This window comes from Camelus dromedarius, chromosome 9 (genome assembly GCF_036321535.1).
Source record: "Camelus dromedarius isolate mCamDro1 chromosome 9, mCamDro1.pat, whole genome shotgun sequence".
In the NCBI taxonomy this organism is placed as follows: Eukaryota; Metazoa; Chordata; class Mammalia; order Artiodactyla; family Camelidae; genus Camelus; species Camelus dromedarius.
The window spans coordinates 80,038,382-80,056,499 of NC_087444.1; the positions used below are offsets into that span (position 1 = coordinate 80,038,382).

Sequence of the window (18,118 nt, forward strand, 5' to 3'; positions counted from 1 at the left end):
CTCCTCCAAGCAGCCATTTTAACTGCTCTGGGTCCGCTCCGCCTCCGGAACGCTGAGTCCGGGCTGAGGTGAGGGTACTGTGAAGGTCTGAGGGGAGACGCTGGCCCCGCTGCACCGAGGCGGGTTCGAGGCTCTGCGACTCCCCGGGGGGGCCCCCGCGTCCCACTCTTCCCGCCGCACTCCGCCGTCAGACCCCGATGGCGGCCGCGCTGAGGGACCCGCCTCAGGTAAACGCGCGTCCTCCGGGCCCGCACCGCCCTCTCCCGCCGGACACTAGAGCCCCGAGTGCGGGGCGCCTGCTCGCGTGCCTGCGGCCCGGGCCCCGGGGTCCAGGCCGGGGAGGCGGCCGCGGGTGGGGCCGTGTTTCTGACAGACGGCGTGACGGCGCGGGGAGGGGCCCCCAGGCGAGGGTCCGGCCGGTGCGGAGGCCTGGAGGCCGGGCTGAGGCGGGAGGATTCGGGAAACCTGGGGTCGGTCTTCTGTCGGCCGGGAAAAAACAACGTGAGGCGGAGTTAAACCGGGGAAACAGGTTGTTCATTACTGTGAGAACTGTAGAAGCCATGGGGAGTTTTAAGAAAGGAGGGGCACGATCTACGTACAGGTTAAAGCGTTCCCACGGGCTCTTAAAAGGAAGAACAGTGGAGTGGGGGATGAGGACATTGAGGCGCTGGGAGGTTGAATCTTTGTTCAGGGTCACACAGCTAGTAAGGGCAGACACTGATCATTGAGATCAGACAGGCAGCCTGGGTCACCTGTCTCCAGGGTCAGGGAAGGGTACAGGGAGGCAGTGAGCACAAGGAACTCCACCGTGGATTCGTTCCTCTGAGGCCTGCCTCTTTGCATAGTTTCCCATGGCTGCAGAGCGTTTACGGAATTTGCACAGGTACGTGGAGGGTGTCCCGGCTCCACACCCCACTCCTGTGTTCTCTGAATTGTGGTTTCCTCAGATTCTTAATGCTAGTCCTCCAATTCTTGAGTCTGGGGTCCCTGGAGAAACCTCAGACCCAGGGTCCTAGGTACATGTCGTGCTTTATACAGAGGTGTTTCCATTACTGGCAACCAGTGTAAACAGGTGTGGAGTGTTCTTGCAGGCACCAGTTCCAAGATTTCTAAACGCTTAGAGGTAAAACTGAGCAGGGATTGTTTAGGAAACCATAGATCTCCTTTTTTTTAGGTGAAAACAAAGAGCGGCGTCAGGAGTCAGTACAGAAACGGTTGCCTGAAAAGATGGGTGTCTCTTCAAGAGGTGACCGGAGGTTTGAATCAAAGTGGGCAGGTGATCTTACCAAGGTCTTAACAGGCTCCATCTGGCTGTAGAGTGGAGAACAGACAGGCATGGGGGAGGGGGGTGGAAATCAGGGTAGAGGCTACTGTCTTCATCTAAGTGAGGGTTAATGGACCATACTGGTGGCTTAGGGAAAGTGGTTGGATTCTGGTCATGTTTTAAAAGAAACAGTGAGATTTTTTTCTAATATGAACAGGGAGGGAGTAAAACAAAGCACCAGCGGCGGCCACCGTGACAAGAGGGGCCCCAGGCCAGCAGGAGAGGGGACCCTGGAGCTCAGGCCTGGTGGCAGAACAGAAGCTGGAGTGTGGGAGCTGCTGCCTCCCCACAGTAGAGGGCCTGGACTCTGCATTCGGGGGTAGGGTGAGACTGACTGCATTCTTGAGACCAGAGCTGACATCTGCCAACAGGCCTTGGTTGGCTGAGGGTCTGCACCCTGGACAGGACCTCACTTTGGGGTGGAGCTGGGGCTGATGTTGCTCTGTACCCACGAACTCCCAGTTTGTACACTAAACAATCTATTTTGTTACTTGTACTTGTTACTTGAACCACTGAAAGAGTAATGAGATACATATATTTTTACTTTTATGATGGCCTTGTAATATTCTAAAGCTTCACACACAAAAAAGAAGTCAGAGATGGCTCCAGGGTTTTCAGTCTTAGCAGCAGTAGGGATGGAAACTCCATCTGGGATGAGAAGGATTTAAGTAAGTGATATTCAATGGGGGTAGCAAGAGCTTTGTTTTAGCCATATTTGAAGTCTGAGGTGTATCGGAGATTACTGAGTGGAGGCATGAAAGGGGCAGCTGAACACATAAGTCTGGAAATGTTGGGAGGTGGTACAGGATGGAGACATCTAAAATGTGGATGGCACTGTGTAGACCAGGTTTAATAAGCTGTGGTGACATTTAGGAGGGACAATCTTCAGGATCGGGTGAAAAACTGTTAGGCAGCTGGGAAAGGGACAGTGGGGCTGTGGACGGGATCTCTTGCTTGAGTACCTGGGCCATGGTGTTGGGCTTAACAAGCCAAAATGAGGAAGGTAAGTGGCCACAGAGGAGGATGTTTTGGAGACAAGATAGAGTGGCTGGTGACCATTCTAAGGGGAAAATGGACCTGAGATGATGAGGAGGTCTAGAAGTAGTTGAGGCAAGTTGACACTCAGGCTGGAGCTGGTGCTTACCTCCCTATGGACTCTGCAGGGTTTTTTTTTTTTTGATGACTTTGGTGTGCTCTGGCATGTTTCATTCACCCTGAATGAACAAGATCAGGGTGAAATGTGGTCATTTATGAGCAACAGTAGGCCTGAGTGGGCCACCAATGGGCTGGGATTTGCATGAGGGTTAAGTGGACAGAGGAAGGTTGTGACTGGTTAGGGAACAGCAGGTACAGCATGAAGTGGAATAGGCCATGGGGTCTGAAATTACAGGAGATTCTGTGTGGCTCAGTCTGAAGTAAGGAATGGAGCCTGGCAGGGAGGCCTTTATAGAAGATTGTGGTGCTGTCCCTGCTAGTGGGATTTGTGGGAAGTCTAGGGAAATAAAGGATCCTGTATGAATCTGCCAAGCATATTCTAGGTACTCTCTGCTGAATTTTGTTGTAAGGCCCAAAATTAAGTCCCAGTGTTATATGCTGCCATGACATGTGCTGAAACTGAGAGGACCTCATGTGGTCTGAGCACCAGTTCTCACCTCACTCTACTCCAATGGATAAGGTCTCCTAACCAAACAACCTGTTTTTATCAAGGGGATTGTATGAGGAGACCAGGTATAATTGCTGCTTATCCTTTTGTAGTGGGTTTCAGTTCCCTGTCAGCCCTTGGAATTATTCAGGAAAGGAAACTGTATCCTCCCGTGGGAACCAAGGGCATCTTACCCTCTTGATACTACAAAGCTTACCCACAGCCCTTAGTTGTTCATCTTTTCCAGAGTAACTCCATGTAGCCTTATGTGGTGTGTAATGTCCTCCTATTCCAGACTGTGGGTATAGATTAGTAAGATGCTACTGATTGCATCTGTCCAGTGTCAGCTGCCCTGTGTTTGGCCATCCCCATACCTCTAGGCACAATTTCACCCTCACCAGTGAAGTGCAAAAGAGGTGATCAAAATACTTCAGCAGTGGGGAGGCTAGGGAGATGCTTCTGGATTGGGACAGTGAGGTGGTGGTGGCCATGGGCATGTGGCTGTGGCATATAGAGATGTGAGGGATGTGCAGTTTAAAGAGTGATGTGTACTTGTAGGAGGAGTATGTCTGGTGGCCCCAGGCCCCTGCTGTTGGGACTTACATGACCTTGATCATACCGGGGGTATTGCCTGGCAGAGGCGCTGATGCCTCTGTGTCAGGCCCACAGTTTGGATGTCTGTGCACCTAACTCTTGTTGCTGATGGCTGAATCTAGTAGTCAGGGGGTCCATAGGGAGACAGTAGCACCAGTGGCACCAGGGCCTAGTTCTTCCTCTAATTGGGGAGATTGGGAGGAGGATGGGCATAGAATAGATACCTGGAGGAATGGATCATAGGTCCTCAGGAGATGGGCTTGTTTGTGGTCTCATCTGTCCTAATCATGACAGGGCAGTGTGACTTTTGAAGACGTGGCCGTGAACTTTTCCTGGGAGGAATGGGGTCTCCTTGATGAGGCTCAGAGATGCCTGTACCACAACGTGATGCTGGAGAACCTGGCACTTATAACCTCCCTGGGTAAGGCCCTCGCACCCACCCCTGTGCCCTGAGCTGGTCTCTGCCCCTCTATCCATTGGCACATCTGCCCTTCTCACATCAGGACTTTGGGTGCTGCTTTGTGGTGGGGCTGAGGTGGGAGCACTTCTCTTCTTGAGCAGGCCCTACTCCGGCTACCTGTCACCTCACAGGGATGGGTCCAGAGTCAAGAGTCTTGCAGTCATGAATCCTACCTTGTTTACCCTCTCAGCTTAGCCAGGTGCATTTTCCAGATCCAAGGCACTTGTGTACCATAGGTTCTACAGTATTCCTCGAGCTAACATTTCCTCATTCTTACTTGTGCCAGAAATTGCCATCACTAACTTGATCACTTTTTTTTTTAAGTATAGTTGATTTGTACTGTTGTATTGGTTTTAGGTGTACAGCATAGTGATTCCATATTTTTTTATTTTATTTTTCAAAATTGTATGCAATTTTTAAAAGTTATTTCTGTACACATTTACTATAAAATATTGGCTATATTCCCTGTGCTGTACAGTACATCCTCGAGCCGGTCATACACCCAGTAGTTTGTACCTCCCACTCCTCACCTCTGTATTGCCCCTCTCCTTCTCCCACTGGTAACCGCTAATTTGGTCTCTATATCTGTGAGTCTCCTTTTTTTTGTTCACTATTTTGTTTTATCTTTTAGACTCCATGTATAAATGGTATCATAAAGTATTTGTCTGTCTTTGTCTGACTTACTTCACTTAGCATAATGCCTTCCAAGTCCATCCACATTGCTACAAATGGCAAAATTTCATTCTTCATGACTGAGTAGTATTATATAATAATATAATATAAGTAATGTATACACACACACACACACACACACACACACACACCCCACTTCTTTATCCACTCATCTGTTGATGGACACTTGGGTTGGTTCCACATCTTGCCAGTTGTAAATAATGCACCTATAAACATTGGGATGCATGTATTTTTTCAAATTAGTGTTTTTGCTTTTATCGGATATATACCCAGGGGTGGGAGCTCTGTTTTTTGGTTTGTGAGAAACCTCCATACTGTTTTCTACAGTGGCTGCACCAAATTACATTCCCACCAACAATGCATGAGGTTCTTTTGTCCACATGCTTGCCATCATTTGCTATTTGTGTTCTTTTTGATGACAGCCATTCTGACAGCTTTGAGGTGATACCTAATTCTGGTTTTGATTTGAGTTTCCCTGATGATTAGCGATGCTGAGCATCTTTTCATGTGCTTGTTGTCCGTCTGCATTTCCTCTTTGGAAAAATGTATGTTCAGTTCTTTTACCCATTTTTAAATTGAGTTGTTTGGTTATATGATGTTAAGTTGTCTGAGCTGCTTATATATGTTGGATATTAATGCCTCATCAGTCATATCATTTGCAAATATTTTCTCCCATTCAGTAGGTTATCTTTTTTGTCGATGGTTTCCTTTGCTGTGCAAAAGCTTTTAGGTTTAAATAGGTCCCATATGTTTATTTTTGCTTTTATTTCCTTTAGGAGACAGATCCAAAAAAGCAGTGCTGCAATTTATGCCACAGTGTTCTGTGTGTTCCTCTAGGGGTTTTATAGTATGACCTGGTCACTCTTATGTGGACCGTGAAGTATTCTTGAAAGACACTCCTCTGGTTTTTTTTGTTTGTTTGTTTCTTTTTTGTTTTGTTTTGTTTTGTAATATTTAGTTTTCTTTCTTGTGATCTATCACGTGCTGAGTTATTTTTGGCTAGTCCTGAATGTTCACTTGTCCTCTCTTTACCTTAGTACTTAAATCATTCAGGTTCTTTTTAGTTGCTCATCAGTGGGGTCGGGTGGAGAGGAAAGAAATCCAACTACAGCAGGAGGAATTCAAACATGGCCTGGCCCTGAGAAGTGGCTCCTGAGGGAGGGCATGATGTCAGGTCTGTATACAAATCATAGCAGAAATCTTTCCTTTTTGACTAGCCTTTTGGTGCCAATCACAGTGGTATCCACACCTCATTTCTGCCTGTCCTTCTGCATTCTTCAGTTAGCCACCTTCTCAGCTCTGTTACATGTCACTTCTTACTAGCAGCTCAAAGATAAGTCTTACCTCCCTGGAATACATGTCTCAGTGCTTTGTAACACTGGTCTGTCTGGAGGGTTGCCCAGCATTGGCTTGTACCTTTTGTGTCATGGGGTGTGCACATTCTTAATTTTTGTTTTTGTTTTTGTTTTTTTTCACATTCTTAATTTTTGAATACCAGCTGCTCTGTTGCAGTTGGATTTTCCTGGGCCTGGATTCAGCCTACTGCAGAGCACTCATGTGTCACCATCAGACAAGGTCCTGCTGAATGTTGTTTGCAGCAGAATGAGCTGTGGACCCTGCCTCTTCTCTTTGTTGCTTCCTGTGGTTGTGTCTTTCACTTTGTTAGGCCTCCCCTTTCTGTGATCTTTAAAGGGCCAGTACTGCAAAGCATCCCCATACTCAACTTGAACCTAACCAACTTGTCTTGTAGACAGTCCCGAGGACTCATTCTTGGGTTTGTGAGACACACATATGTAATGGGGCTTTCTCCTCACACGAGTCAACATGCACTTCACCAGCATTTTTCTGCTTTCAGGTTGTTGGCATGGAGCAGATGAGGCAGTTTCTGAGCAGAAAATTCAAGGAGGGTCACAGATCAGCACTGTCAAGGCAGGTCTGTTTCCCCAGAAGGCCAACCCCTATGAGGTGTGCAGCCCAGGCTTCAGTGACATTTTTCACCTGGCTAAGTACCAGGGAACACATTGTGGGCAGAAACTACACACATTGGGGCCATGTGAGAAACCATTCTGTTTCAGAGCAAACTTCCATCAGCACCACAAGCACCACACTGGAGAGGAACCTTTGAGAAATCATGTGAGGAGATACTTGTTTGTGAACAACTGCAAATTCTACATATCAAGGAAGCCCTTTACCTCTGGGGCAGTTGAGAAGGACTTCCTGGGTGACTCAGAATTTCTTCACCAACAGGCCACAAACACCTGGGAGAAGTCAAATAGTGGAGCTGAGTGTGAGGCTGCATTTTCAGGGAAAAAAATTTGTCATAACCAGGGAGACTGCACAAAGACTTTGAGCTGCAAACACACACTTGTTCAGCACCAGAGAGTCGTCATGAGGGGAAGATGTTACATGTGCAGTGAATGTGGGAAATCATTTAGCAAAAGCTCCCACCTCATTCGACATTGGAGTATTCACACTGGAGAAAGGCCTTATGAGTGCAGTGAATGTGGGAAATCTTTCAGCCAAAGCTCAAATCTCATTCAACATCGGAGAGTTCACACTGGAGAAAGACCTTACAAGTGCAGTGAATGTGGAAAAGCCTTTATCCAAAGATCACATCTCATTCAACATGGGAGAGTTCACACTGGAAGAAGGTCTTATGAATGTAAAGAATGTGGGAAATCTTTTAGCAGAAGCCACAGCCTCAGTCACCATCGGAGTGTTCATACTGGGAAAAGGCCTTATGAATGTAGCCAATGTGGGAAATCATTTTCCCAAAACTCTGTGCTCCTTCAACATCAGAGGGTTCACACTGGAGAAAGTCCCTATGAGTGCAGTGAATGTAGGAAATCTTTCCGTCAAAGCTCTGCACTCCTTCAGCATCAGAGAGTTCATACTGGAGAAAAGCCTTATGAGTGCAGTGAGTGTGGGAAGTCCTTTAGATACATCTCTAACCTCATTACACATCGGAGAGTTCACACTGGAGAAAAGCCTTATGAGTGCAGTGAGTGTGGGAAGTCCTTTAAGAAAAGCTCTTCACTCCTTCAACATCAGAGGGTTCACACTGGGAAAAGGCCTTATGAATGTAGCGAATGTGGAAAATCATTTCGCCAAAATGTTGTGCTGCTTCAACATCGGAGAGTTCACACTGGAGAAAGGCCTTACCAGTGCAGTGAATGTGGGAAGTCATTTAGATATATCTCCAACCTCACTGCTCATCGGAGGGTTCACACTGGAGAGAGGCCTTATAAGTGCAGTGAATGTGGGAGATCCTTTAGCCAAAGCTCTAACCTCATCACACATCGAAGAATTCACACTGGAAAAAGGCCTTAAAATCTGGGGAATATGCTCAATTCTCTACCTACAGCTCCAGTGTCCTAAATCACTGTTTACACTGGATCAAGGCCTTATGAATGCAGTGAATGTCGTAAGGGTATTAGCCCAAGGTCTTCACTCTTTGGATACCACACATTTCACAAGGGAAAAAACACCTTACATGTGCAGGGATGTACAGTTTCCTTTTTCAGTGTATCGACACTTGGGATCCCTCGTGATGGTGCTGTCTGAATTGAACCTCTTAAATCCAAGTATCTGCAAACATCCCAGGTATCTGGGAGCTACATTGTACTTTTAAATCTGCCCAGGCTCTTTGCCAGATTTCTGTCACTGACAGTTTCTGTGGCTCAAGCCATTTCACCTCTGCTGCCTAGCTCGTGCTCACAGTGTAGAGCATTCACCCACCCCAGTGTGTTCAGGGAAACACTGGTGTTTTCCCATTCTCAGGAGGGGTTCGCGAGAAGCCAGAGCGCTTACTCCTTTCCTGTTGCTTTGATGAGTTAAGTCACTGACCTGACCCATTTTTGGCCCAGAGGACTCTGCTTGTGGCCTGCAAAAATGGACTACCTTTATTCAGGGATATTGTTCCTGTCACCGTGACTCCTGTGATGGAATTATCTAGCCCTCAGCTCAAGCCCAGGAACAGCCTGCCTCCCATTGCTCTGGTTTATGCAATAATAAAAGCCTTATTGTTTAAGCCACCTTTAATTTTGAGGTTCCATTCACTGTGGGAGGCGATTTGAAAATGGTTGGGTTCTGCCACCATAAAGGAGTGAACAACTTCTGTTGGGAGTTCCAAACTGTGTGCTTCAAGGGCACAGTGTGATGGCAGAATACATCTCTCTCCATTTTGGCCTTGTTTGAGTTGTTGCCCAAGGCCTCCAAATAAAGACTACAGAGCTTTATGGTCCTTCATTTGTAGCCTGAATGCCACGATTTTTTCTAGGTTCAGGAGTCAGCAGGAAGAAGGAGCAGTTGTTGCAACAACCTTTGGTGCTTCTGAGAGCAACATCCAATTGTCTTGTTCACAGGAGACATTACCTGGTGCTCAGCACTGATGAGAATCTTCTCCCAGGTTCTGCAGTGGAGCCAGTTGCCCTGATGTGCAGAATTCTGTAGGGCAGCATCACTGGTTGTAAGATTATAGGGGAAATAATTGTTACAGAAACACTGGATTAATAGTGGGAGGAGGACACTTAAAAGCTGGTTGGAATGTGTCTCTTAAAGAGGCATTCACAATGTTCAGTCATTGTGGCTGTGAGGGATGAGCAGGTGCAGAAATTCTCAGACTTCTGAGCTGGGAATCTTGTAGAGCAGAGGCTGTTATGAGAGAAAATAATCTGAAGGTTCTGTGGATTTCCATAGCCTCTCTGGGCCATCGTCCTCAAGGCCATTTCTGTGCAGGCAGAAGAACGAGGATACGGAGGAGGGATATCGCTTCATCGAATAATGGACTCTGACCCAGCCAGTATTCCTGTTGAATCAGGTAGGAAGTGTTTACTCTTTTCCCCCCAGATGGCCCCATGTAACATTTATTTTGAGATTTGTCAGTGATGCTTATATTAATTCATTCTTTTTATATTGATGAGAAGTACGATGTTCTGTGGGTTTATTCCTTTGTCTGTTTATGCATATTTGAGTTGTTTCCAGTTTCTGACAGTTTTAAGTAAAACTGCTGTGGGCATGTGAATCCACTTCTTCATGTGGTTACGTCTCACTCTTTCTGTTTTAATACTTTGGGGTTCAGTGCTTGGGACACAGGGTTAGTGAATGTGTAACTTTTTATAGAACTCCATACTATGATCTGAAATGTTTGTGTCCTTTGGTATTCCTACCAGAACAGTTTGGGACTTCCAGATCTTCCTTATCCTTGCCAATATGTTCAGTCTTCTTATACTTTTGACCTTTTAAATAAATACGTAGCAGTATCTCACTGTGGTTTTAGTTGTATTTCTTAGATGTTTTTTGATGTGGAGCATTTTTTCATTTCCCACTTGTATGTTCTCTTTAGTAAAATGTCTTTTTATAATTCTTGTCCACTTAGGAGGCAGGGTAGTTTGCTTGTTTGTTAATGGAGGTACTGGGGATTGAACCTAGAACCTCATGCATGCTAGGCATGCACTCTACCACTGAGAGATACCCTCCCCTGCTTTTTGTCCATTTTTTAAAATGAATTGACTGTTTCTCTCTTTATTAACAAATAAGATAATGAAACAATGAAGACTTATTTGAAATTCCATTCTTTAGAGATGTGACTCCTGCTGTGAGAAATAATTATTACTGAATACTGAAATGCTGTTTCCTAAATTCTGCTGCACGCAGTGGCTACATACAGAATATACTTTTAAGTTTAATCTGTATTACTGACATATTCTCCATCACTTTCATAAGTGTAGATTTTATTAAACAATAAAATCATCAAGCCAAGATTTGTACTGTTCGCAGTTTTCCCAGTGTAAGTATTCCCACTGTGGTCAATTCAAAACTTCCAATGTGACATCACTGAACACAGAGTTTGAAAGTTGCTAGTAGCACGCTAATATATATTCCACCTTAATGATGGTGGGAAAATGTGCCACTGAGAACATAGGAAAAAAATAGTGAAATGATTAGGAAGTCAGAAGTTTTTACATATTTTTAAACAGTTCAGTTGTCGTAAAATTGCATAAAGTGAACTGCACATATTTCAAATGTACATTTTAATGGTTTGACACATGCTTCCATCTGAAACCAAAACTTTACTTCTACTCATTTTGACTCATCCTTCACAACATAGAATTACTGATACAGTGACTTATCTCTTATGGCTATTTCCAGTAGCCACAGAAATGGAAAAGACTATGTTAAGAACCTGGACGAACCCTTTCCTAATCTACCATCATTACTGGCATTTCATGGCCATTCTTGTTTCATCCACCTTCATGTACACTAGTGGGTTACTTTGCTTTTAATCCCAGACATAACATTTAAGCATAACTGCCTCAGAATGCATTTTTAGAAATTGAGTGTTCCTTCATAACCCCAATGACTATCACTTAAAACATTTAAAGATGGAAATGTGTTGTGAATGCTCAGTTATTGTAATTGTCTCAAAAGCATGTTTCTTTAAGGCAGATTAATCGCAGTCAAGATTCAAAATGTATTCTTACGGTTTTCAGTAGCTGTGTCTCATTAAGTCTCTTAATATTCAAGTCTCATCATTTGCATTCTTATTTGTTCATCAGAATTTGGCAGATTCTAGATGTGGCTTATTGAGTCTCTGAAACTGTTTAACTGATGACCCTTCCCCCGTAACCCTGTACACCAGATATTGATGAGATGGGTGATTTAAGTTTGATCCCAGCAGACCAGTGTGTGACGGTGACTGGTAAATAAAAATAAAATCTCCGGACTCAGAAATCCTCTCCTCAAAGGTAGTAGTGACAGGAAACACTTTTTATTTTAACTGAGTAAGCATTAAACCAGAATTTGGTATGTATCACAGGGCACATGCTAAGACATTACAAAACCTGAAAAAAACTCCGCTCTATGTTTCAAAGCAGATACAACCCATTACATGTTTTGAAGATAAACAGTAACTAGTTGCCTAGCGCTATTACCTGTTCCATGCTTAGTCACTGGCTGAGAGCCGCCTGCCGAGAGTGTGGCTTCTGGGATGTGTGGTGGCTCCCAAGGCAGCACAATGAGGGGCTGTTGGCCAGCTGCACTTTGAGAACAAAATCCATCGTGAAGGGAGAACTGAGTAGCATACTTGCATGGCTGCCCAGAACTGAAATCAGGGATAATCTATGAATAATTTTAAATATGGTTTGGGCAGAGCAAAGAGGCAGCAGAATAATCCTTTGGTAGGTCTCTTAGTTTCTGAAACTTCCATCTCATTCTTATTTTAAAACCATCAAAGTAGGTCTAGCCGAAAAGTAAGAAATAAGCCCTGAAAACGCTCACACACACACACACACACACAGTCAGGAGAATTTGATTGCTCCATTTGTGACACATAGTTCTTCCTAAATTTTTCGGGCAATGGGCGTGATTTTTGTGAAAGGAAAATCAAAATGAAGTCGATGTTCCTAAGAACACTCTAAATTTGAGCCAGGAAGCTACTAAGGAAGTGTGGCTTAATGTACCTCTCAGCCTGGATGGAATCTGATCTTTTGACCACCTATTGTCCCAATGAAGTCATCTAGAATTTCTGCAAGAAACTCAAGATACATACCAGACCCTTACCCTAAAATAACTTGTGACAGACTATCTACTTATTGGACCGCTACCCTAAAATAACTCCTGATTCCTTAAGGACAAATACTTCCTAAGTATTTGTTGCATCAGTCGATCACAATTCTTGCCAGGCAACTTCAACAACTTCATGGCTTCTTGTCTTTGTAAACCCCTGACTCTCTTTCCCTGGAACACTCGTGGGGTTACCTGAATTTATGCCTCCTGAATTGCAGTCCTAAGACCCTGGATAAACTCTGTTTTTACTTACAGCCTCCTGCCTTATTTTTTGGTTGGCGTTACATCTGTCAGAAGTGGGATACAGCATGATCTGCAAACTTTAACACCGCCATGGATTCGAGTAAGGTGCCTACAAGAGACCACTGTGCTTTACCATCTCCTTGGTGATCCCAGGTCGTGCTGGTGAGTCCTCCTGTACCTAAGCCACCTACCTTCGTAGAAGTTCTAGTTTATTTGGGTGTCCTCTGTTGCTGGCTTCTGTCCTCTGGGATTTTGCTTCCCATTTTGTTTGAGGGGCCTCTAGCATTTTGTTTCTCATTTTGTTTGGGTTAGCGGCTTCTGTTCTCAACATTTCATTTCCTGTTTTGTTTTGATGAGCCATTACCCTTGGAATATGGGAAGTTCGCTCTCTTTTCCAATTAGTTTTTTTTTTTCCCAAAAAAATACCCAGAAGTGGAATTACTGGATCTTATGTTATTTCTATTTTTAATTTTTTGAGGGATCTCCATAATATTTTCCATAATGGCTGCACCAATTTACATTCCCACCACAGTGCACAAGAGTTCCCTTTTCTCCATATTCTCACCAACACTTGTTATTTGTTGTTTTTGACAGCTTGTTATTTGTTGTTTTTGACAGGCCCTCTGCCCATTTTTTCATCAGGTTAACCCCTTATCAGATGTATCATTTACAATATCTTCTCTCATTCAGTAGGCTGCCTTTTCATTTTGTTGGTAGTGTTCTCCACTGTGCAGAAGCTTTTTAGTTTGATGCAGTCCCATTGCTTCATTTTTGTTTTTGTTTCCCTTGAAGACGTATCCAAAAAAAAGTTAAGACTGATGTCAGAGAGCATACCGCCTATGTTTTCTTCTAGGAGTCTTATGGTTTCAGGTCTTAAATTTAATTCTTTAAACTATTTTGAGTTTATTTTTTGTAAGTGGTATGAGAAACTTACATAGTTTGATTCTTTTGCATATAGCTGTCCATTTTTCCCAACACCATTTATTTTTGAGATTGTCTTTTGTGCATTGTTTCTTCTTTTCTCCTTTGTTGTAGATTAATTGACCACATACTTGTGAGGTAATTTCTGGGATCTCTGTTTGTTCCATTGACCTAGGTGTTTGTTTTTGTGCCAGTACTGTGCTATTTTGATTCCTGTAGCTTTGCAGTATAGTTTAAAATCAGGGCATGTGATAACTCCAGGTTTGTTCTTATTTCTCAGGATTGTTTTGGCTATTTGGAGTCTTTTGTATTTCCGTGCAAATTTTATAATTATTTGCTCTAGTTCTGTGAAAAATGTCATTAGTATTTTGATAGGGATTGCATTGAATCTGTAGACTGCCTTGGAGAGTGTGATCGCTTTAGTAATATTAATTCTTTCAGTCTATGAACATAGTGTATCTTCCCATCTGTCTGTGTCATCTTCAGTTTCTTTCACCAATGTCCTGTAGTTTTCCAAATATAGGTCTTTTACCTCCTTGGTTAGATTTATTCCTACGTATTTTATTCTTTCTGATGCAACTGCAAATGGGACTACTGTCTTAATTTCTCTTTGTGATAATTTTGTTGTGAGTGTACAGAAATGCAACATGTCTTGGTATATTAATTTTGTATCCTGCAACTTTACTGAATTCATTGATGAGTTCTCATAGTTTTTTGGTCAAAGAATCTTTTAGTGAAATAATTTTTAATTCCAAATTTTCTTCGGAGACCTCTGCATAGCAAAAAACAAAAAACTGCCCATTGAGCTTATCAGAACTTAAAGTACCTCTCAGATGAACTTTTTTTTTTTTTTCAAACAGAATGTTCCCCAGCATGGCCACTGAAGGTCTAAATCATCTTTGCTGAAATTATGCCATTTATAAAGATAGATGCAAGAATTCAGATTCTAATGAGTCTGTATAAGAAGCACAAGATTATTCCTGGTAGATTTAGGTGATGGTACACGCAGATGTGTGTACACTTCAGGCCTCAAGCCCCAGACTGACAGTGTACCACCTACAAACACAGACCCAGCCATCAGCACCCCTGGTCAGGCTGAAAACCTGCATGCATCCATTCCAGAGTCTGCGGGCTCTGCCACCCCAGCTGCTCCTTAGTGCTTTGTCCACGTGGAAGTTGTGGGTCAGGGTTAGAAGCCCCATTTCCCTCTCCCTGGACCTGGAAAATAGTCCTCGAGGCACAGCTCACTTATACTGGGCACAGTGCCCAGAGCTGCTCACAGCCCGCCTGCTGACCCTCTCCCCAGGGCCTCCAAGAAAGGGCTCTGTGAGCACCCCCATCCCACAGATGGGGACACAAGAGGCTCCGGCACGAGCAGACAGTCCTGCTGCTGGGAAAAGGCAGAGCAGAGACCCGAACCCCACGGCAGAAGTGTCTCAGGGTGCCTCCTGGGGAGACAGCTGACCTGGGCAGCTCCCCACCGGATGAAGACTTAGCTGCAGCCTCTGAGTAGGACCCCAAGTAGGGGTCAGAGCTGTTCTGGGAAGAGCCCCCTGTTGGCACTGGAGCCCTGCAGCCCACGAAACCCTCGGAGGTCATCGCAGGCTCCCCGGGGCACTGCAGCACCCTGCAGGTATCAGGACCCTAACAGCTGCTGCCCTGCAGCCTCCCTCTCGGCCTCGCCCTACACATCCCCCAGGAGCTCCTGAGCCGGCTCCATCTTAGCCCCGTTTTGCACTGGGGGACTGAGGATGTGTGGGCTGGAGGGTGTGTATCTTGCTGTGACCCCAGGAGAGGCAGGGATGCAGAAATCCACACCAGGCTCGCCCACTGCGTCCTCCTCCCCTCCAGCCCGGTTCCCCACAAAAAGTCCCTTCTGCTTCCCTCAGGCTCCTCTTAGGGTCCTTCTCACCCTCCCCACTGGTGCCCTGCAGACCTCCTCCCGGATGCTGGTGGTCCCTCAGTTAGTTTGCTAAGGTTGCCAGACCAGGGCACCACAGTCCGGGTGCTTTAAACAGAAAGTTATCTCTGCACAATTCCGGGGGGTGGAAGCCTGAGATCAAGGGGTTAACCTAACAGTGGCTTCTTTTGAGGCTACAGTTGTAAGTGGCTGTCCCCTTCCTGTGTCTTCATGTGGTCTTCCCTGTGTGTGCATCTGTGTCCTGTTTTCCTCTGTGTATAAGGACACTGGTCACGCTGGAATAGCAACCATCCTGATGATGCCATTTTACCACTTTAAAGACCCTATCTCCATATTCAGTCCCATTCTGAGGTATTGGGGGTTTAGTACTTCAGTGTATGAATTTGGGGGACACAATTCTGCCCATAACAGCCCCACCCATCTTTTCACAGGCAGTTAACGAGGCGCTCTCCTGAGAATTACATCATTTAACAACCCCAGAAGTATCCAGCAGAGGAGCTATTTATTTCCACTTCTCAACGGAGGGATCTGCAGCTCAGAGAGGGTGAGTGACTTCCACAAGGGCACACAGCCACCAGACATCTGAATTGGGGAAGATTATCCCTACACTCTACTCTGGGTCAGCTTACCTACTTCCCTCACATCCTCTCCTGACAGAAATAGCCATCCAGACCCTGAACTCCACTGGACTCCACTCCAGTGAGACCATCTGCTGAACACTGAGCCATCACATAACGAACCCCACCCCTGGCCCAGGGCCTCCATGCTCCCCTCCCTCTCGGGCATGCAGTGTCTTCCCTGGTGTCACCCTGGACACATGACTGGCCCTTGCTGCCACACGTGAGTCACCCCAGGGTTGTTGGTCTTCCTCCTAATACTGCCCCAGGGAGTCTCCTCCAATCAGTGCCCCAGCACTCAGCTGTCACCTAGGAATTATGTCACTGTCGTGGACATTGGAAGACATGCTAAAGACCAAGAATGTCTGATGTGACCCTCAACCGTCCCTGTCTCCCTGGCCCTTCCTCTCACCCTTTCTAGCCGATGACTCTAGCCCTGACTGCTCCTTCCCACCCCTCTAGGTACAAAGCAAACCAATGAATGAAACTGCTAATCCCTAAGAAAGTTCTGGCGCTCTCCTAGGGAACTGACCTTGACTGCCTTTCCCTACATGGGCTAGATGAGGTCTGGCCCCCTTATAAATCCTGCACTTGTCACAGTGACAGGATAATGGCCTCCCAGATTTGTCACTGCATCCCCGGGGGTATGTGAGGTGCCCCAGGCTGGGCTGATAAATGTCAGTGTCACAGACCTGCCGCACAGGGTCCCCAGTGTGTGTGCAGCTCATATCCAAGGCCTGAAATGTTTGTTTCCAGGCTGTCATGGTGTGGTGGCAAGACAGTTAGACTCCCTGTGTTTCTAGGTGTGTCACATACAAACTATTTTATTTCACAGATACACATTTTAAAATTGATTTTAATTCTCCCTGTTGAAAATGGGGAGATTTCCTTCTCCCTCAGAGCATTTACTTTAGGACATTTCTAACTGTCACATCTCTTTAAAATTCATGTCTTTGGATACTACACAAGCCTTTTTTCAGCTGGCTTTTTTTTTTCCTTCCAGTTTTAGGATTCGAAGATGTCTTTCTCAAGAACCTTGGAGCCATCCTTTCAAACTGCAGACATCAAGGGAGACAGCTTGCTTGTCAGTTCCTGTGGGAGGACAGGAGTCTCATCGTAGTGGACACCTTGCTCCAACATGAAAACTGTCTCCGATAGAGAGGTGAGAAGAGGTGAGAAGTTTGCTTTTTTCCTATGGATAAAGCCAGTAAGCTGACACAGATACTCACCTCAGACAAACGGTGCTGTCGGCTCCTCTTTCTTGAAGACCTGTTATTGTTTATCTTGAATATGCGTGTCCAGTGGGTTGTACTGCTTAGCTATTTGTGAGATTTTTTTCTCTCCTTGCTACTTCCTAGTGGACTGCCTTTGATGCACATCTATTTTGGTTTAATGTTTATTTAAGAATAAGATTGGTTTTGTCTCTACCTTTGTGAAGAGGGTTTCTAGGTTGGGAGAAATTTTTGTTTTTACTTCCCAGTCACAATCACTCATCTGTCTGCAGGGATCAAACCTCACCACTCATCACATCAACACCTAATGTACAGGAAACAGGGGGAAGGGTGAACAGTGAAACAGCATCAGAGACTCAAAAAGCCACATCTAGAGTGTGCCAAATTGTGATGAACAAATGACAGAAAATTATAAAAAACAGATAATATGAATTTTAAAAGGTAAGTGGACTGTCTTTTCCAAGACCCAGCCTTTGGTTCCATTGATCTTTTCTATTATTTTTTTTTTTTTTAAGACTCTGTTTTGTTTCTGCTCTAATCTTTGATGTCTTTCCTTCTACTAACTTTCGTTTTGTTGGTTCTTCTTTTTGTAGTTCGCTTAGGCATTAGGTTCGGTGGTTTGAGTTCTTGTTTCCTGAGCTAAGCTTGTATCGAAATCAACTTCCTTCTTAGAAGTGCTTTTGGTGTGGCCCGTAGGTTTGGGGTCATCGGATTTTCCTTTCTATTACCTCTCTGTATTTGTTTCAGGTTTCCTTTGATTTCTTCAGTGACCCATTGGTTGTTTAATAGCATATTGTTTAGCCTCCATGTGTTTCTATTTTTTGTAGTTTTTTTCATGTATTTGATTTCAAATCACATAGCATTGTGATCAGAGAAGGTGCTTAATATGATTTCAGTTTTCTTAT

At 44.9% G+C, this 18,118-nt stretch overlaps 1 protein-coding gene across 2 annotated transcripts in view; it reads left to right on the plus strand.

Moving 5' to 3' along the window:
* Positions 1-18,118, plus strand: part of LOC105096816 (zinc finger protein 154) — a 20,798-nt gene continuing 2,680 nt past the window's right edge. Inside the window, exons 1-9 of one of the 2 annotated variants that reach the window (XM_064489950.1) lie at positions 1-227; positions 1,175-1,276; positions 3,855-3,981; positions 6,569-6,646; positions 9,451-9,532; positions 12,535-12,684; positions 15,796-15,908; positions 16,985-17,153; positions 17,486-17,654. In XM_064489950.1, the coding sequence (XP_064346020.1) occupies positions 198-227; positions 1,175-1,276; positions 3,855-3,981; positions 6,569-6,646; positions 9,451-9,506 (393 nt within the window). In that variant the 5' untranslated portion in view covers positions 1-197 and the 3' untranslated portion in view covers positions 9,507-9,532; positions 12,535-12,684; positions 15,796-15,908; positions 16,985-17,153; positions 17,486-17,654. Of the gene's footprint in view, positions 228-1,174; positions 1,277-3,854; positions 3,982-6,568; positions 8,190-9,450; positions 9,533-12,534; positions 12,685-15,795; positions 15,909-16,984; positions 17,154-17,485; positions 17,655-18,118 lie in introns of those variants that run through there. The other variant, XM_064489949.1, reaches the window with a different exon arrangement.